A 20,026-nucleotide genomic window follows, 5' to 3' on the forward strand; every position below is an offset into this window, starting at 1 on the left:
CATATGTTACACTTCCACTCCACCACATTCCAAGGAATATATTTTCTACTCTACTACAATTATCTGACTGCTTTAGTTACTCTCGCGAAGAAGATTTTACACATTATACAATATAACTGGGTTTTATAATACAGCACACAGTTAAATCAGTGGTTTCCAACCTTTCTGGCTTCTTACATCTTCCAGAAAGCAGTGTCACATTTGAAATGTCTGAGATGTTAACCGCTCCACCAAACACTAATTTTTCCTCTAAACTTCTTGCATGACTTAATTTCAGTAAATGATCCAATAATGAACCTTAGAGTTTGAAAAGTGAAAACTGATTTGTTTAGCAGAACTTGGTTTCTATTTCTTCCCACTAATCATGTGAGGAGCCCTCAGATTAATGTATCTATATAAAACTGTATATAATGTAGTTCAAACTAGCTTCACAGCAGCTACAACAGCAACATGCTTCACTATTAAAAACTTATTGATCTGTCAGATAGAATAATATATCAATCAGAGGAACCAAACCAGTGCTTTTGCTGTTTAGTAGGATTTTCCATGAATAACTTTCATATTTCATTTTCTTTTGCATTGCTATTTTGGTTCTTTCACTCAGTAAATCAGAATCAGAATCAGAATCAGAATCACTTTATTCATCCCCGAAGGGAAATTCAGTTCTCAGGGTTCTTATCTGTTGTGATGAGATAATTTTAACATCGCTCCTGACATCCTCTCTATTCTTGTGTTACTGCCCTCATCTGGAACAAATACGTGTTTTAACAATACAAAAACTTCAGTGTTTTTTGAATAATTAACAACTGCGGTGTTACAAATAGGAGCTAACCAGCTATATCTGTAGAATACAAGCTTACCATGAAGTTGTGGAACCAGTACACACAGAGCTGACCTCATAACACAAGACTGCCCACTCAAACACTGTCCTTGGTGCTATTTATCTTTTGTTGTGGACAACTATCACACAGACTTCTAAAACTGTGTAAATGTTAATTCGACTGTGGACCACCCTGCTGATACATCGCTTTTATGTACAGTCAAGCCCTAAATTATTCATACTAATAGCCAATTTTTTTTACTTTAAGTTACTTTTATTCAACCAGCAAGTTTTTTTTTTGATTGGAAATGACACAGATGTTTCCCAACAGATAATAAGATGATGTACAAGAGGCACTGTAGTGGCTATGCCCTGTAATTAGCACTACTAATTGTCGACGGTGGCTATACGAGAGTTTTGACGTGCATTCAACTAAAAATAAACAAACAGATTCTTCATAAGAGTCGAAATAATCCCAGTTCTTTATTATCGCTTTTCACTCGTCACTTAAACTTGGTCATAAACAAAATAATAAAACGCAAAGAAAGTCAAGCACAGTTGAAAACTGTGTGCCTCTGCCTGTTTATATCCACAACACCTGAACCAAGTCATACAATCAACTAACTACCCTAATTTGACCCCAGGCTGTTAGCGTCAGGTAGAAGAAATACAGCCCCCTGGGGTCTTGGGTAGGCAATTACAAAAACAAGAACAAAATAAAATATGGCTCCCACAGGCATCGTTGTGGAAAAAAAAAACTTTTTCAGCTTTTAATTGCATTTAACAATAATTTTTAATCAAAATTTGCTCGGGGTATGAATAACTTTGGGCTGGACTGTAGATACCATGTTCAGTGGTTACTGAAGTCAAAAATCTGATTATTTTCCTCATTTGCACTTAATAAAAACATATGCACTAGCAGTCAAACACCTTCTCATTCAATGCTTCATATTTATTTGCATTACTTTCTGCATTGAAGATTAATGCTGAAGATTAACACTTTTTGTTTACAACATAATTCCGTATTCTTTTAGAGTTTTGATTTTTGACTTCAGTAACCATTGAACATGGCTTGCACTGTTGCATTGTTGTGCTTTAGTGTTTTTAATCTGACCTCTCATCAACAAAGCGTTTCCTTTTGCAGAACTGTTGCTCACTGCACCATTCAAAGTAAACTCTAGTCTAGACGGACTATTGTGGTGAAAGATCAGCCCTTTTACAAATACTGCAGCCAGTGTCTCGGTCAGAGTTACTGAAAGCAAACTTTTCCCATTTCTGATGTTTGATGTGTACGTGGACTGAAACTCTTGAGCTGTTTGTGCATGTTTTCATGCCTTGCTGCTACAGGATTGACCAGTTAGATTATCGATTGATTGAGCAGGTGTACACGTGTTTCTAATAAAACAGATGTGATTTTGCTTAAGGAGGTATTTTGACCACTCAGATTGTTTAAATATTTTTAAAATTTACACAATGCTCATCAGTTCACTGAGCAAGACTGGAAAAGTGTAGAGATTACAGTTAATAATGTAATACTGGTGCTGTACCACTAGAGGATGCTAGACTGTAATCTCACACCCTCAGAGGTCACACATTTTCTATTTTTCTATAGAAATAAAAAGGTTTTGACAACCTTCAGACGTTCACATGATAAAAATGTACACATCTTGGGGCTTTATAACTTAATCCTAACAAGCAGTAGCTGTAGGGTCGATATAATTTCTGACGACTTTCCAAAAATAATTCCAAAGACTGGTACTGAACAATGTTATGAATGTGGTGAAATATGCATTTTTAGGTACTTTATTATAAGATAAATCCACAAAATACATTGTCAGAAAGTAATATGTCTTACTTTTCATGTTAAGAGGGTTTTTTTTAATTATTATTTGTGTTCGTGTGTGACACTTAATATGAGTAAAAGCTGAGGATTTGAATGATCATGTAACAGGATTTGCTCTTGTTCCATATGTTTTGGACATGGCTTTCCATGAAAATACTTTATTATTAATATTATCAGTAGTATATAAACATGGATAAATACATTGTGTGGTGGGCTGTACAATGGGGTAGTGATCAGCACTTTTGCCTTGCAGCAAGAAGATCCCTGGTTCAAATCCCGGCCTGGGCCTGGGATCTTTCTGCATGGAGTTTGCATGTTCTCCCTGTGCATGCGTGGGTTTTCTCCGGGCACGCCGGCTTCCTCCCACAGTCCAAAAATATGCTGAGGTTAATTGGTTACTCTAAATTGCCCGTAGGTGTGATTGTGTGTCTGTATATGTAGCCCTGTGACAGACTGGTGACCTGTCCAGGGTGTCCTCTGCCTTTGCCCGAGTCAGCTGGGATAGGCTCCAGCTCCCCCCGCGACCCTAGTGAGGATAAAGCGGTGTATAGAGAATGGATACTGTGCGGTAACAACAGGTAGCAAACCGTGCTACTGTGTCTTTAACGACACTTTGACTGGGGGAGGCATGTTTGGATTATTTCTAGGAATTCTCGCCGATGATGGCGTTTTCTGAGTAAGTGCCTTACTTCATACTGTTCTCATTTTAACTTTAAATGGAAATTTCTTCAGGGAACGACAGATGTGAGTCCCTGCTGAAGTCTCAGATAACCTCAAATATGAAACCGCTGAGCGAGATCACTGTGTTCAAATATCATCTGGCATTAAGTGAGTCAGTGTGGGCAGGTTGTAACTAGCACAAATCTCATTCATCTCACAGAAGCAGCTGTCTTGGATTGTGAGAAATACACAAAGTGTACATGAATGTAAAGGGCTGTGCATAGCCTTATAGTCAACAATAAGTGCCAAACAATCAGTAGTAATAGTATGCACAGCGGGCATACAAAAGCATAAAGGTAAAATTAAAAATACTAATAAACTTCAGTGTTTCCCCTGGGTTGAAATGGCTGTGAGGGGGGGATAATATATACTATCGGGCCGTCTCCACCGTCTCCGCTGCAGCCGCGCCCCCCCCCGCGGACGATCTCGTTGGTCCGGCGGACCAGTGAGGCGGCAATGTCGGCAGAATTTTGAGGAGGCGGTGGCCTATACATGGGAGGGGAAACACTGAACTTAGAAGACAGACAGCAGAGTAAACACAGGACTTTGAGTAGTATCTCTACAGGGAGGTAGAGCAACGTCTGGGAAGTAGGAATGCAAATGCGCCTGCTGGGATGAGCTTAGGTAGATTGGAATAAATTCAAGAAGTACTGTATGTACCCAGGTCGACTACAGTAGGGCCCTGTAAGCTTTCATTGGTTGTTTATTTCTATATATAGGCCATGTACAGAAACAGGACTACCGACTTAGCTGTAGATTACTGAGAAAACAAGCCTTAGTTCTGTAAGACAGTTAAAAACATTCACACATTAATGTTCTGATTGTGTGGGTGTGTTTCCTGTCATTAGTTATGATTCCATGGATACACATAATATTGTGGTACAGTTGGTGAGTATCTGTTGGTTTTTGCTGGTGGTTTTCCTTTGAAGTTGAAAGACATGGGTTCAGTAATACTTCCCAAGAAGTTCCCCCTCACTTCGCTGATGATTGACGCATACGTCAGTGTTTCACTTCTGTTTTTCTTGGCGAAACTGGAAATTTTTGATGCTGAACATAAGTCGGGGGGAGGGGGTGGGGTTTCCGTAGTGTAAGACAATAGTATGCTGTGGACGTGAACTTTAAGAGCATGAAATCACCTTTGAGAATGACTCGTATCCAAAGATATGACTAAACACCTCTGATTTGTTTTGACACCTGGATTCAAACTATATTCCAATGAACTTTTTACTTGATTTTCACAGTAACCGAGAAAATAAAGGTAACAACAAAAAGCTAATCCTAACCCTTCTTCTGAATTTAATGCATAAAATGTATAAAGATAAAACATCTTTGCACAGGTGTGTTCTAGTTTGTCATATTGGATGGTTATAGATACTATTAATGTCTATTTTTGTAATAAGGTGCTTTAATTGACTCTAAAATCGCTATTGAGAACAAAAGGCAGATTTCAGTATGTATAAAATTATAGTTTAGTGCAAGTGGTATACACAGAGGACTTTTTCTGTTTAAAGTATTTGGTTCCTTGTAGTAAACAACAAACACAGAAGTTGTGTACAATTGTTGCTACTCATGCTAACTGTGGCATAAAGTGCAATGTGTTGTAAGGATAACCATTATCAGCCCACTCTATAAAAACTGTATATTTCAATACATTTGTAAAATACTAAGAGCTTAATAATGTCCTTATTGAAAGTGACGACAATGATTGGTCAACCTCAAACACTTTTGGTTAAAAAATGTTTAGTAGTGTGAATAGAAACAGCATTTACATGTTGATAATGCTAACGTTCTGTATTTACACAAATAACCATAGAGTGTATGTTAAAGATAGATGTAGCGTCAGGGTACAAAAAGTGGAGCCACTGTGGTCTTGTTTCTGCACGGCTTTGCTACATGTATTTTTATATGTCACTTCACTGCAGCCATGAGAGAGAGGCTAATTTTTTTTAGCTGTTACTGTCTACTTTTGTAGATTATGTGCATAAATAATTACTGCCACAGCAACCAATGATGCATCGAGAGAAATACGAGAGTAAGCTGTGTAGCAAAATATGGAACCAATTTTGTGAAATATTTTGTTACAAGATGATAGAACCACTACAGTATGAGTACCTGCCCAGCTAGCATGTGTTAAACTAGCTAAACAAGCTTCTTTGTAATATTACTTTCACATATGGCCTGTTAGTTTATACGTTTTTGTGACTCCCGGCTCATTTTGTTTCCTCCAAACTCCACTACAAAGAGGCAAATTCCAGACTAAATAAAAATGGACTTGGGACCACATGAAAGAACTGAGTTCCAGTTAACTCGTATATCTACACAAAGCTAGATAATGAACATGCAGTCTTTCTGATGGCCAGCAGGGGAAGGCTGGGAAAAGGTTACTAATTGAAAATATGTCTATGAGAAAATTAGCCTACTTTCTACTGAATTTCTTAGCTCAATAAACATTTTCCTAATGAGTTTATGCTCTTAATTGCTAGTTTTAAGATTGGATGAATACAGCATGATGCTCATTTTGTAAATTTTGGTTCCATTTAGACAATACTAGATTATGAAGTAGGACATGCCTTAAAGTAGGTCTACCATGTGATTGAGAGGTTGCTGCAGTTTCATCAAACACAGTCACATCCACCTCTCACTCATTACGACTTCTTTTTTTTTTTTAAAAAAACAAAAAAACCCAAGATGGCAATGGCCAAATTCCAAACTCATCATTTAAAATCAATAGTCCACAAACCAAACAATGACGGATTGGTCACTACAGCCATTTTTGCATACAGTCTATATGTAAATAAACAGCACTGTTGTCCGGTTAACCTGCTGCTACCCTTGAGAAGAAAAGCCTTTTCACTAACATTTCACATTTTATTTTTCATTATTTAATGCAAAAATGCGCTACATATCCTATTTAAGAATTAATTCAATTCAATTCAATTTTATTTATATAGCGTCAATTACAATCAAATTGTCTCAAGACACTTTACAGAACCCATATGCCTGACCCCCAGAGCAAGCCCAAAGGCGACAGTGGCAAGGAAAACACCCTTTTAACAGGGAAGAAACCTCGAGCAGAATCCGGCTCTATATAGGGGGGACCCATCTGCCTGCTGGCCGGGCGGGTTGAGAGGGACAGAGGAGGGCAAGGGGGAGGGATGGGAGAAGAGGGAGGGGTGGGAAAGCAAGGAAAACACAACACACATTTGGATACATGTATGACAAGATATGTGACACAAACAAAGTATAAGCTGAGATTGAAAAATGACTCATAATTAGCAGGATATGTATATTTTAGGCCTTGTCTTTTATCTCCTTATCAATTATACTGTGTCTAAATTGGAGAAAAAAATTAATTCACTATCTTAATCTATGTTGCAAGTAAATCTGGAGAAAACCTTTTTACGACCGTGCCTTTAGGATTGTGAAACTCTCCATCCTCATAAAAGATAATGCTTGATGCTTCTGGTTCAGATGATACAGACACGCTGTACTCCAAAAAACAAATTTTTATTTTTAAGAGGGAGGTCTGACTTGACGGGCGTCGTCTTTCTTTTCCGGCTGTATGACTCTGCCACTTTGGAACAAATGCCATTAAAATATCTGGACTTCTGACATGGAGCTCTGCCTCCTCTGGCTGCCAGCTGAAGTGGCAGGGAGCCCACTTAGAATAGCTCTGCAATGAGGAAGAATAAATGAACACAATGAAGGTCAGTTTTTGGAGGTGTGAAGGAATGAAAGAGAGATAGGAGGAGAGGGTAAAGGTGACTAGTCGTTCCCCAGTCTGAGGATGTGGGATCTGATTTTGGAGCAGGGCTTCTCCTGGTACGACTGGAGGAAGGGCGCACAGGAAGGAGATAAGGGAAGCCTGTTTCTGGTCAAGCACTTGACGATAAGGGCTCCAACATTCTGCTGTGTTGCTTGTGTGTAGACTACAATAAAGTATGGGCTCTCAAGTGGTGAACTCATATATCAAATTGTTTTCCATTTTCGAAAGCTTAATGCAACATTTCAGAGCCAAATACTGTACTTGTTACTCAACTAGGTTATTAGTTGCATTGATTTTACATTGAAAAGCAGTGATTGACTTGTTATATGTAATTGAAGTCTAGTTTTCCTGTTTGTTTTCAGTTTTATGTCTAATTTCAAAGCTAAAGATTACTGTGCACTGTAATAATGATTCTGTTGTGATGTACTTGTTAAAATAATGTGTCAGATAAATTACATTCCTTATGATAAATGAGTGTCCTTGATTTTGTAGCTATTATTTAAATAAGCACTGAATTAAAAGATTGGGGAAAATCATTTGTTTTAGGTAAACAAAGCATAATCATTCTGTAAATACAAATAGAGAAAACTAGATTTCCTCAGATTAAAGGTGAATCCAGTTGCCTTAAGCTCCCAGGAGAAACATTATATGTAACTGACAAGCTCTGAATGAGACGACGGATGGTGTCCTAGGGTATCTCCTGCCAGAGCTGGACCAGGGCATCGCTGAGCTCCTGGACAGTCTGAGGAGCAACCTGATGGTGTCGGATGGAACAAAACATTCTACTGGATTCAGGTCAGGTGAGCATGGGGGCCAGCTAATGGTATCAGTTCCTTCATCCTCCAGGAACTGCATGAGTTCTCTTACCACATAAGGCCGGGCATTGTCGTGCACCAGAAGGAATCCAGGACCACTGCACCAATGTAGGGTCTGACAATGGATCAAAGGATTTCATCCTGATACCTAATGGCAGTCAGAATGCCGTTGTCCAGCCTGTAGAGGTCTGTGCGTCCCTCCATGGATATGCCTTCCCACACCATCACTGACCCACCACCAAACTGGTCACGCTGAACAATGTTACAGGCAGCATAACGTTCTCCACGGCTTCTCCAGACCCTTTCATGCCTGTCACATGCGCTCAGGGTGAACCTGCTCTCATCTGTGAAAAGCACAGGGCACCAGTGGTGGACTTTCAAATTCCTGTGTTCTATAGCAAATGCCAGCCGAGCTCCACGGTGCCAGTCAGCGAGCACAGCGGGCACTAGAGGACGCTGGGCCCTCAGACCACTCTCGTTAAATCTCTTTTTGATTGTTTGATCAGAGACATTCACACCAGTGGTCTGCTGGAGGTCATTTTGTAGAGCTATAGCAGTGTTCATCCTGTTCCTCCTTGCACAAAGGAGCAGATATCTGTCCTGCTGATCGGTTGAGGACCTTCTACGGTCCTATCCAGCTCTCTTGGACTAACTGCCTGTCTCCTGGAATCTCCTCCATGCGCTTGAGACTGTGCTGGGAGACACAGCAAACCTTCTGGCGATGGCACACACTGATGTTTCATCCTGGAGGAGTTGGACTGTCTGTGGAACCTCTGTAGGGTCCAGGTATCGCCTCATGCTACCAGAAGTGACACTTACCCTAGCCAAATGCAAAACTAGTGAAAAACAGTCAGTAAACATTAGGAAGGAAAAAATGTCAGTAGCCTTCACCTGTAAACTCATTCCTGTTTTGGGGGTGTCTCATTGTTACCCCTCTAGTGCATCTGTTGTTAATTTTATGAACACCAAAGCAGCTGAAACGGACTAAAAAGCCCCTGTTAGTTACTTGACCAGATCAGTATCCCACATGTTTGACTAACTTGATGCAATACTTTGATTAAAAAGTGTTATGTAAATATTTTACATCTGTCATAATGAAAGACATAGAAAGGGTTTTTGTTTTGTTTTTTGCTTGAAAATTGCATGAAAGATTATCAAGTCCTGGTTTCAAAACAGAACCAGCCTAAAGGAACCGTTTTTGATGGTTCTTTGAGAGACTTTTGGGGGTTGTTTAAAGGAACATTCACGGAAGTGGTTCTTCTCAATTAATCGATTAACCGATTCATCATTTGGTCTATAAAACATCGGAAAACTGTGATAAATATCCATCACAGTTTCCAAAATCCACAGCTTCTTCTAATATGTTGTTCTGTCTGACCAAAAACCCAAAATATAATATCTATCATGTTGAAGGGCATAGTAAATGCTACACATTCTTACATTTGAGTTAAGAAAAAAAAATAGCTTAGGAAAGCTTTTTTTTTAAAGTATATAAAAACAGAACCAGATGGGTTTACAAAGAACTGTCTTGAAATGGTTTCTTTAAAAAAACATTTCAACTCAAGTCTTTTGAAATGCCATTTACATTCTCTAACAGAACACATTGTTGTCTGTTTAACCTCTTTCTAAAAGGTTCATTATTAAGTCATCCAATCTATTTTTACTCCACCAAGGAATGTGGCGGAGTTATCTGATGATCGGCGTGTGTCTGTCTGTCTGTCTGTCTGTCTGTCTGTCTGTCTGTCTGTATGTGGGTACATTTATTTTCAATGGCCACAATCTATCTTGCCACGATTTCTGATCATCAATAACTAATATACAAATGCTGTATTTCTATATATAAAAAAGCTCCATTTCTCACAGTGCCATATGGGGGAATGAACAGCCTTGGAGGAGTACTGCTCTCTGAGTGCTTTTCTTGTTTTTCCAAGTAGCACCTTTACTGTCTGAGAGTTTTTGAATCTATAAACGGGGTGTTATTTTCTTCCTAAGAACGACTCCTGAAGTGTTTGCCCGTTATTTTTGAATTCACAGACTGTTCTCTCTCTGGTTGGTCCTCCTCCAGCTGTTTGTGTGTCTGTGCTTCAGTCACATCGGGTCAAGTGATGGGAAATGATGGGATTTCCCGAAAATCACATCGTTTCCTACTGGTTTCGTTTTCGTTTGTCCTGTTGATGCTACATGAGATTGTGTTTAAAGGTCGGGGGAGTGTCTGCTGCTGCTCATTTCTAACCTCCACCAGAGACGCTCGGACGCAAACTTCCCCGCTTCACATCATTTTTTTTTTTTACTTTCAATCCTCTGGTCAGCATCGGATTCAGATTTTTGTACTAATCTAACAGGATATCATGTTGTTCCTTAACGTATTTTTGGTTGTTTCCTTGATGGTTTTTCAGCGTAACGTCCATGTGTCTGGCTGCAGCAGTGAGTATTCCTTGCTTTACGCTCTATCGTTGTCATCTTAAACGAGCCTTTTACGTACATGAGACAGACTCGTGTTCTGCTGTAGGGGTTTAGAGCCCTTTGTAAAGTTTTAATATTTTGAATAATTACATATATGTACTATTTTCGATTGATTTGTTTGCAAAATGTGGCTCCGTGGCTGTCGCCTCACAGCTAGTAGATCTCCGGTTCGCGTCCCGGTGTTTCGATAAATAGCGATCCTTTGCCTAAAAACTTATTACCACCCAGTTTACATTCGTCTACAGCTGCTTGTATGTGGATCAAACATGCGAATACACTTAACTGCATCTGTGCTGACAAAAAAAATTAGTCACAATTCTCTGATTCCAGCTTTTTAAATCGGAATATTCTAGTTTCTTTGATTCCTTCTGACAGTAAACTGAGAAAACATGACATATGAGGACATCAACTGAAGCTTTTTCACCACTTTCTGAGAAATTTTCAAACCAAAAGAACTAACGAACTGATCCAGAAAATAGGCAACAGATTAATCAGCAGTGATAATAATCAATGAAATCAAGTCATTTTGATGCATTTCCATTTGAGTCACAATGTAGGTGTTGACTTCACTTTCTGGAAAATGACATTAAAATAAGTTGAACTTGTCCTTTCAAGCTATTTTAACTGGTTAAAAAATATACTGAATAGGTTCAGGTAGAACACAGAGGGGGTAAAACTACAGAGAAACATGAGGACTGTTTCTTTTGTGGACTAAGTTTTTGGCACAACACTGGCATAAGTCTGGGATCCTTCTGTGTGGAGCTTGCATGTTCTCCTGTGTATTGTGGGTTCTCAGCAGGTTCTTCGGCTTCTTCCCACAGTCCAAAAAACATGCTGAGGTTAATTATTGATTCTAAATTGTCCATAGGTGTGAGTGCGACTGCCTTCGTCCTAAGTCAGCTGGGATAGACAGTCATTCACTGTGTTGTAGTACAAACCATTTGAACTGCTGAACATGAACTGTTAACTTATTTATTGATTCTGTGATTGATAAGAGGTCACAGAATTTAAAATATACTTTGATAAATAAGTTAATAAGTGTATAAAGACAGATCCTGCATTTATTATCTTAAACATTAGCGTTCATGGAGGACATTGTGTGTGAAAATGGTGTGTTAAGATGTATAAAGTCTTAACATTTACTGTGTTTCTTGCAGATGCAAACTGTGCATACAAGCCTGTATTCACTCCATCCAGACTGGTAGTGAAGTACGGTGACCCGACCTCTGCTACATGCATTTTATGTGAGGATGTATGTACCAAACATTCCGGTTTGGAGAAACCAGTGGGAGACGTCACAGTAAACGGAACTACGCTGTCATGGACGGTTGGCAGATTGACAGAGTGGGATGCGTCTCCCATGTGCTTTTATAATACTGAGTCTGGTGACCAGTGCTGTACCGTCCTGCCTGTAACTGTCTACCGTAAGTAAAACTGCTGTTTAACAAAACATTCTTACTAAAGATGGTTAATTCATTTGTATGCAGAATTTGATCGCTTTGATGCTTTGTGTGTCTCACTCTACATCTTTTTCTTTTTCCCGGTCTCTCCAGAGCCTCCAGAAAATGTGTCCATCAGCTTTGAAAATCACGCCGGGCCGATGTTTGAGCACAACCAGTACACTCTGGAGTGTACCGTAGAGAACGTAGCTCCTGCTGGGAACCTCACCGTGACCTTCTTCAGAGGACGGACAGAACTGAGCCGCCAAGAGTACAACAGCAAACAGGACAAACCAGAGAACGTCAGCTTCCCTCTGAATGTCAACGTCAGCAAAGAAGATGATGGAGCCCAGTACTGGTGTGAAGCCAAACTGGAACTGGGACCTGAAGGACCACAGCCTCCTCCAGTGGTGACGTCAGAAAGAATCACTGCCACAGTCCACTGTGAGTCTGACAACAACAAAAATCATAGAATAACAACACAAGCTGCTCTCTTATACAGTGATTGTATTCTAACCAGCAGCGTTGTATAACCCGTGGTGTTCATTCCAGTTTGGTCACATTTGGGATGTGGTGCTTTCATAGAGAACAGAGACAGCTGGTTCTTCATATCAGTACCTCTGTTACTGATTACTGTGTGCTGGCATTCCTGTACCTCAGACTGACCTTGAATTAATTTGACTGCTGCCACGGTGTTGGACAAGAGATCAGTGGATGCAAATACACAGCTGTAGTTGGTGAGAGTGTCATGATGGAGTTCAGTGACCTTAAGTGGAGAGAAAGTTGGGAGCGTCCTCTGACTGGCTGCATAACATAGTTGAGCTGTTTATGAGACCAGAGGGAACGACTGTATGAGCACTAGTGTCTGTGCTGCGGCTGTGCTGGTTGTCAGCAGTGGTCAGAAACCAGGATAAGATGCACACGTATAACATCCTGGTATCCCAGACAGAATAATCAAGTTTCCCAAAACTGGGATGAGTACTTATGCAGGTTTCTGAACATGATGTTTACATGCTCAAACACAATGGGTGTCGTTAAAACCCCTGATCATAACCAGGGTACTCGAATCCTTTTAAACACACTACTTCTATGTGGAGGAAGTTGCTGTTAGTGAGAACCTTACAGATTATTGCTCCACAACTCAACGCAGTTCCCACAGCTTTACAGACCTTTATTGCATGTTTCATTTCATTGGTTTGGTTTTTTGGCCCACAGCTTAACTGTTTCAGTTCTCTCACAGCTCTGACAAGCAGCATTTTCATTCACACCAGGCAACATAAATCAGCTCAACATCAAACAGCAGAGGTACAGAAGCAGCAACAAGCTGGTGAACCAAGCGGAGCACTTAGCACCTAAACAAGCCAAAGACTGACCCTCTGAAGTTTGTGGAGACCAGGAATAGAAAAAAACATGTTTGTTATATCGTCTTAAAAGGTGATAATAGTAAAATATGATACTAAAAGTACTCCAGTACAAGTCCTGTTTTAAAAATGTTCAAGAAAGTATTCATTGTGGTATGGTCCGTTTTAGAGTGTTACATTACTAGATAATAGATTTGAATGTTGGTTTATAATTGGACTGGATGTAAACAACATTTCAGATAGTTCAGAAGGTAACAATGATTTATATTGAGATCATTTTTAGCAAACAGTTCACAGGCCACATGTGTTATCAGCAGTTTCTGTTCTCACTGTTATTCAACTAACTAGCATGAAAAAAAATCAGTTTCCTAAAACTATGCATGTCATATGAGCATTTTTAGATGAGGTGCGTAGCACCTTGTGCAGCAGGTCCAACTATTTTTGATTCAGCACTTCAATATTTTATTATTGACTTGCTGTTAACTGCAGCAGAAGCACTGAAATGGTTTTTCACAATCAACACGCTGGTCAGTGTGTCACTTCACTACTTTGGTCCAGACTCAAATATCACTACAGCTAATCCGATGTACTCGCATGAAGTTTTGTGCAGTCAGATGATGATCCCTGACTCCCTCCACCATGAGACTGACATTTGTGTTTTAAATGTTCTGATAACGGTTTGATGGCTCACCTTGGTCTCGCATTCATGTCATCCTCAGAATGAAAGGTAGTATCTCCATAAACCTTACATCTGGCACCATGCTGAGTTCAAGTTGAATACTTTGTCCTAATGCCTGCAAAGCCATTGATGCTCCCAGCAGCTTTAGCTCCACTATAGTTAGTGCAAATGGTTGGACACCCACTGTGCCAAAGTACAGTCTAACAGAGCAGATGGCATTTTTAGACCTGATTTTTTTTAACTGTCAGTCATTTCTGAACACTGAGACTTTGAACTCCTTCTCATTCCACATACATCATATAGTTTTTGCAAAAAGCTATATCTAAAAAGTGGATTCAGGGATAAAGTATTTTTCTGTGAAGTGCAGCACAGTAGAAGTGTTTAGTTGGAGAAACTGAAAGTACAGTGCAATGGCCTGTTGGGGACAGTCCTGTGGTGAGACTAGCAAGGTGCTTTCCACTATGACAAATGTGTGACAGCTCTCCTTCCCACACCACTTGTACATCACATGTTCATTTCACACATTACGCAATAGTGTTTTTATGTTTTGAGTATTTTTCCAGTAATTTAAGCAGTACATACTATCACAGGTTTGCTTGTTTCAGCATTGTGTTACAGTTTATATCAAAGAATAATGGTAACATACAGATAGTTTCAGGGATCTTTTATCAAGTTACAGGTCAAATGTAGTTTAATTGTTCTTTGGTTCAGACTCACAATGCTGGATCAGTGATTGGAAAGAGGCTGTTTTGCATTTCCTGACTACTGTTGTCATGATGTTACAATGACATCACTGTGCCAGACCAAGTGAAGGGGTTTTTTTTTTCTTTCTCTAGGAATGATTCATTTGTATTCGATGGATTAGTTCACCATGCTTTTTGATTGCCTTATATAGCCAGCTGGGATTTTGTTCCCTGAGGAGGCAGAGGAGTGGTTGTGATGTGAAAACATGCCTTTTGTTTGAATAGATACGGGGTAATTAAGATTTTTTTCCCCTCACAACTCTTTTTTTCCCCCTGCTTTGTTAGTTTGAGTTTTCATGTGAATGGGCAGTACTGTAATTAAAATCTTCTTAGAAGTGTCACTTCTGCAAGTTTCAAAATGAGTTCTACTTTGCAGAAATAAAATGTTCTTTTCCTTCTTCCCCCAACCAACATGCAGATGGGCCTCACTTACAGAAGACAGGAAATCTAGAGCCCATCAAAATTACAGAAGGACAGAGTTTACAGCTGAACTGCTCGGCGGTGGGAAACCCCAGCCCCTCCTACGTGTGGACCATCCCACCAGATAGTCAGTCCTACCACAGTGTTGTCTTCGATGCCTCCTTCAGCGTTGTCACAATCAAATCTGTCGGTTTTGAGCATAAAGGACAGTACACCTGTCACGTCAGCAGTGAGGACAGGACAGAGTCTGTAACTTTCACCGTGGATGTTCAAGGTGAGTTCCATCCCAGCAGGTCTTTCTCAGTTGTTTCTGAAACACAAATTAAATTCACAATGACTCTTTTTAATATTTTACATTTGTTTGACATACATTGTTCTCTCTTTCTTGTTTCTTTACCCATTCCCCCCACCCACCTCTGCAGGCAACATCATCCCATACATTATACTTGGTGTGGTAATAGCTGCTGTTGTGATCATCGTCATAGTGGTAATGGTATACTTTGGGTACTACAGACACAACAGAATGGGACAGTACAACTTGAAGGACGTATTCCGTTTGCATAAACGGCAAGCTGTGCCCCTTGAGGCGTAATTCAATGAAGAACGTGGACGGACAATGTGAAGCTACTGCTTTGACTTCAGCTGCAGAGTTGAAGTCTTACGTCAGATCAACTTCCCCAGTTTGAGTCTGGTCTCTTTCTTCCGCTCACTTCATGTTGTTTCTTTTCACATGGCTTAAAATGCCAAAAAAAATGAGAAGAAGTTTCAACTTGTGGATCCTAAATGCTGAGTGGAACAAGTCATTTCCACCTGCACCAAACTGCTGTGTCTGCAGAAGGTTCAGTTTACCGCAAAGAGAAACTTACCTGTTGTACAAACACTTCATTTTTAAGCCATCGATTGGAAGTGTTTGTGAGATGTCCAAAGCTCAGATTATTCCATTATTACAGAAATTGTATATGCTTTGATATTTCATTATGTATGCTGGTAAAAGGGCGAAACTCTACGAAAGCAGATTCACGAACTAACATCAACAATGTTTCAGTTTGTCTGTGGCAACTAAGCCCCATTCATTCCTAATGAAGACACACAACTTTAAACATATCGCTAGTGTTTTTTAAAAAGACTGTTGTTTCCTAAAACAGCTGGGCGCTGTCGTTTTTCATAAACTTTGTCTCTACGACAAAAGGAAAATAAAGTCTCCTAATAAAAGTAATTTGTTGAGGACGATTTTCCACTGGAGGCCTCACTCCTCACAATAACAGAACATTAGTGCCACAATGTGATGGACATTACTGGCTTTTAATAATTTAGCAAAAGTAAATAATTATAAACATGTTCTTCAAAATTTGCCATAGTTCAGAAGCCACATGGTTTTTACCTCAGTTCTATGCCTATGTGGTACATTTTACTGAACATATTTGTAACTTATCAAATTAGGACACAATAATTTGTAGACGGTTGCGTGGGTTCTTTATGGGCCTCTTATGTTGTGGTGTAATTATCTCCTTTTATTTGTTGATAACTTATGCCATAAAATCAGAATAAGCTCATTTTTTTGAACACGACCAGCCTTGTCCTTCACCTGAAGCACAACTTTGAGTTTGGTACACAGAAAGAGGCCTCAGCTTCAATGAGTCTGTCTGTGAAGGGAAAAGTGCTGATTTGTATTGATATTGTCGTATGTGCTGTGTTTGTATTTCTGTCACTTCATTGGTATGAAGACATTTCTTGCAAAAAGACTGCAAGACTGATGTGTGATGATCAGAAAGCACAGACAGTCAGAAATGCGTGTTAATGCGTGTTGTCCATACAAATAATTAAATGAGAAATAAACTACATAAATACGTAAATATAAAACACTGCTGTTTGAAATACATTACTGGATGTGAAGTGTGGACGGACATGCTTTTAAGGTCTGTTCAGTATTATGAGAGCTTGTTTAATGATAACTTATTTATTCCATTCTCTAAAGACGGGCTTTTTGTGTAAATTGATATGTCAGACTGAAGAGTGACAGAACTCTGAAAGTTAACAAATCTCCATCTGTGCAACTGATTTTCTGACTGAAACAGCAAAATGAAACTTTTTCTTACAACAAAAATGTTTGTTTTGGGAAATGCCAACCTAAATTTATGTTGATGAATCAGTTGGCAGTTTGGCATAAACATCCAGTGAAGGCGCTATGTAGTTAAATGTGATTTACTGCATCTTCCTGTTTTTATCAAATGTGTTTCTGCAAAGAATGTTATAGGTTTATTTTGAGGTGTGCTGGAAATATAACACTTAATGTTCAGATGTGAAAGTTCTCACGCTCAGCTTCATAGTTTGCATGTGAAACCACTGAAAGCATGAAAAAGACTTTACTCCAATCCACAGCTAGTGGCTCAGCAATAGCTATGTGTGCACATTTGTTGTTTGTGCCTGTGTTAGGTTATATTGTGGTGCTGGCTGAGTGTTAGTGAAAAAGAGGAACTAGACAAGCAAAAACTATTGGCGTGCACACTGGAACTTCAGTAAAGAATACTAGCTTTTATAATATTTGTTGTCACAATGTGAATAAATGACCATTACATACAAAAACGATCCCAGTCTCTTCCATTGATTCTTGTTTCCATGTAAGAATCTGTGCTTGCCTCAAGACTGTCAGCCATGGTGGGATTCACAGTGTAACAAGTGTAACAAGTACCGACTCTAAACCCCAGAAGTACTGACTGAGCTGGAATCAGTGATTGTACATTTCCTGTTTATGAGATTCTTCATCGCCATCTCCATTCCTGCAGAACTCTGGAGGCTTTTTGATGTCTGAGGATTTTATGAGGAACTCCACTGCAGAGGTTTTGTGTGGGCTGGAGGGAGTAAATACATTCCTACAAATTATTTACTCCTCCTCTTCCTCCATTCCTTCCTCTGCTCTCCTCAGAGGGAGAAATGCAGTGGTTGAAATGAGGAAGAGAAAAGGGCACGGGGGATTGTTTATTTTGTCCTTGAATGTTGAAAACCGACAAATTGTTGATGGATTCCTGTCATAACTGATGGAATCCAAACCCGCCACATCTGCACTGACTTCCAACTGCTATTCATTTGCTCTGTAGCCTTTGCAATAGATGTGTATGACCCTGTCAGCCTCTGTAGAAAGCCTGCAGTATGTCCACTGGAATACAAACCAGTTCATTTATGTCACAGTAAATCTCTAACATTCACTAACATTTTGTTGCATTCCACACAGCATGCATCATCTTAGTTGAGCTGTGTCCCATTCTGCAACATGGCATTCGAGCCTGTAAAGATTTCACAGAAGTACGTCCTCTGTAAACAGTTCATTTTGTAGTTGTTGATCTCATTGAAGTCAGTAAGATTACTGACATTATCGAAAGGCGGAGTAAATCTTACAAGTTCTCATCAATTTCATTAGCTGTTGTAAGCTCATGACTCCTGTTAGCTTTACGAACAACTTCACAGACATCACTGGTTAGATGTTTTACTGTTAAACGGGGAATGAGAAATCCTATTTTCACTATTCTTTGTAACAGCAGCATTTCTCAGCAAAACTAAAATTTCCCCATATTATGAATATCTGTCATGTCATAGATTAATCATGATTGCACATCGAATACACTCTTGCAGACTGTCTTCTCTGAAAAAGACAGTGTGCAGTACCTCCTTAATGGCAGACTTAGAGGTGCTGACAAAGATGGAGTTTAAAGGGATTTATTTACATGCCATGGATGCTTTCTCGCTGTAGGGAGTGTATTAATTTCTTGTGAGAGTGGAATTAAAACAATTCTATCCTTCATGTTCAAATCCCCCACAAGCATGTGTAACAACCTGAAATTGCCCTCTGAAAGGACCGCCAGCTAAATTTATTTTCCCAAAGTACCACTGACTTTTGTGTACACATTCACAGTGTGATCTTTAGCTCAGGAACTACACTTCCAGAGGAAACACCTGGACATCTGACCTGGAAACCAGTGCCCTGTGACTGCATGATGACAAAACCTCATGCTTGTCTTGCAAAAGTCGATCTGAATACATGTGTTTAAACCTGTGAATGTTGATGTCTTTGGAGCACTTACTTAAAAATCTCCTCAGAGTCCCTTCACAACCTCAGAGCAATACAATACAACAGACACAAACAGTACTGCATTGGAACAAATACACATGACATAGCGTTCTGACCAAAACTATAAATGCAGCATGTGGTATTTGATTAAATTCTATACATTCTTTTAACATAAGAAAATAAGCATTTGTTGTTTAAACACAGCCCTGTGACAGACTGGCGACCTGTCCAGGGTGTCCCCTGCCTTCGCCCAAGTCAGCTGGGATGAACTCCAGCACCCCCTGCGACCCTAGTGAGGATAAAGCGGTGTACAGAGAATGCAATGGAATGTTTAAACACTCCTTCTCTAGAACAGAATGGACGTCATGAAACAACAAAGTATGCAGAGGAGGGTTGAGCCATAGACCAGAAATCATTACTCAGCAATGGGTCACATTACTCATGAACTGAGTTTGAACTGTTTTTCCAGTCTTCTTGAAGAGCTCAGCAAATTTGATGAACAGTTCGGAGGTTAGGACCATGTTGTCAGACGTGTCCACTCAGAGTTGTCTGAAATGATTCCTGGAACTGGGATTTTTTCAAGTCCCTGGTTACAGCACTAAATGACACACCACCATCCTAAATACCAGCAGGCTGTGTTGTTTCTCTCTTGTCGTCTGTGGCATTGTGTCATTTGAATAAAACTGTACTTTACTGTGGTCTTTTACAGTCACTGGTCAAAGGAGTGTCTGTGAGCTGGTCACACTATCTGATCACTTTCATTTGATATAGCACCTGACTAGGACATAAATTAACCAAGTGGTAAAAAATTTGGCATCACTTGAACAGTACACAAACGTTTTGAACACAACTGGCTAAACTGAACCCTTTTCTAAGCAAAACAAATGAAAATAC

General features: G+C 39.6%; 1 protein-coding gene across 3 annotated transcripts in view; it reads left to right on the plus strand.

Annotated features, from left to right (window-relative positions):
• LOC110966377 (cell adhesion molecule 1-like) overlaps positions 1–17,655 on the plus strand; it is a 29,301-nt gene extending 11,646 nt beyond the window's left edge. The window contains exons 1-5 of one of the 3 annotated variants that reach the window (XM_022215712.2): positions 10,092–10,388; positions 11,585–11,851; positions 11,981–12,310; positions 15,068–15,343; positions 15,492–17,655. In XM_022215712.2, coding sequence (XP_022071404.2) covers positions 10,313–10,388; positions 11,585–11,851; positions 11,981–12,310; positions 15,068–15,343; positions 15,492–15,661 — 1,119 coding nt within the window. In that variant the 5' untranslated portion in view covers positions 10,092–10,312 and the 3' untranslated portion in view covers positions 15,662–17,655. Of the gene's footprint in view, positions 1–10,091; positions 10,389–11,584; positions 11,852–11,980; positions 12,311–15,067; positions 15,344–15,491 lie in introns of those variants that run through there. The other 2 variants (XM_051945843.1, XM_051945844.1) reach the window with 2 other exon arrangements.
• The last annotated feature ends 2,371 nt before the right edge of the window (positions 17,656–20,026 follow it).

The sequence above is a fragment of the Acanthochromis polyacanthus genome, chromosome 3 (genome assembly GCF_021347895.1).
Source record: "Acanthochromis polyacanthus isolate Apoly-LR-REF ecotype Palm Island chromosome 3, KAUST_Apoly_ChrSc, whole genome shotgun sequence".
Lineage (NCBI taxonomy): Eukaryota > Metazoa > Chordata > Actinopteri > Pomacentridae > Acanthochromis > Acanthochromis polyacanthus.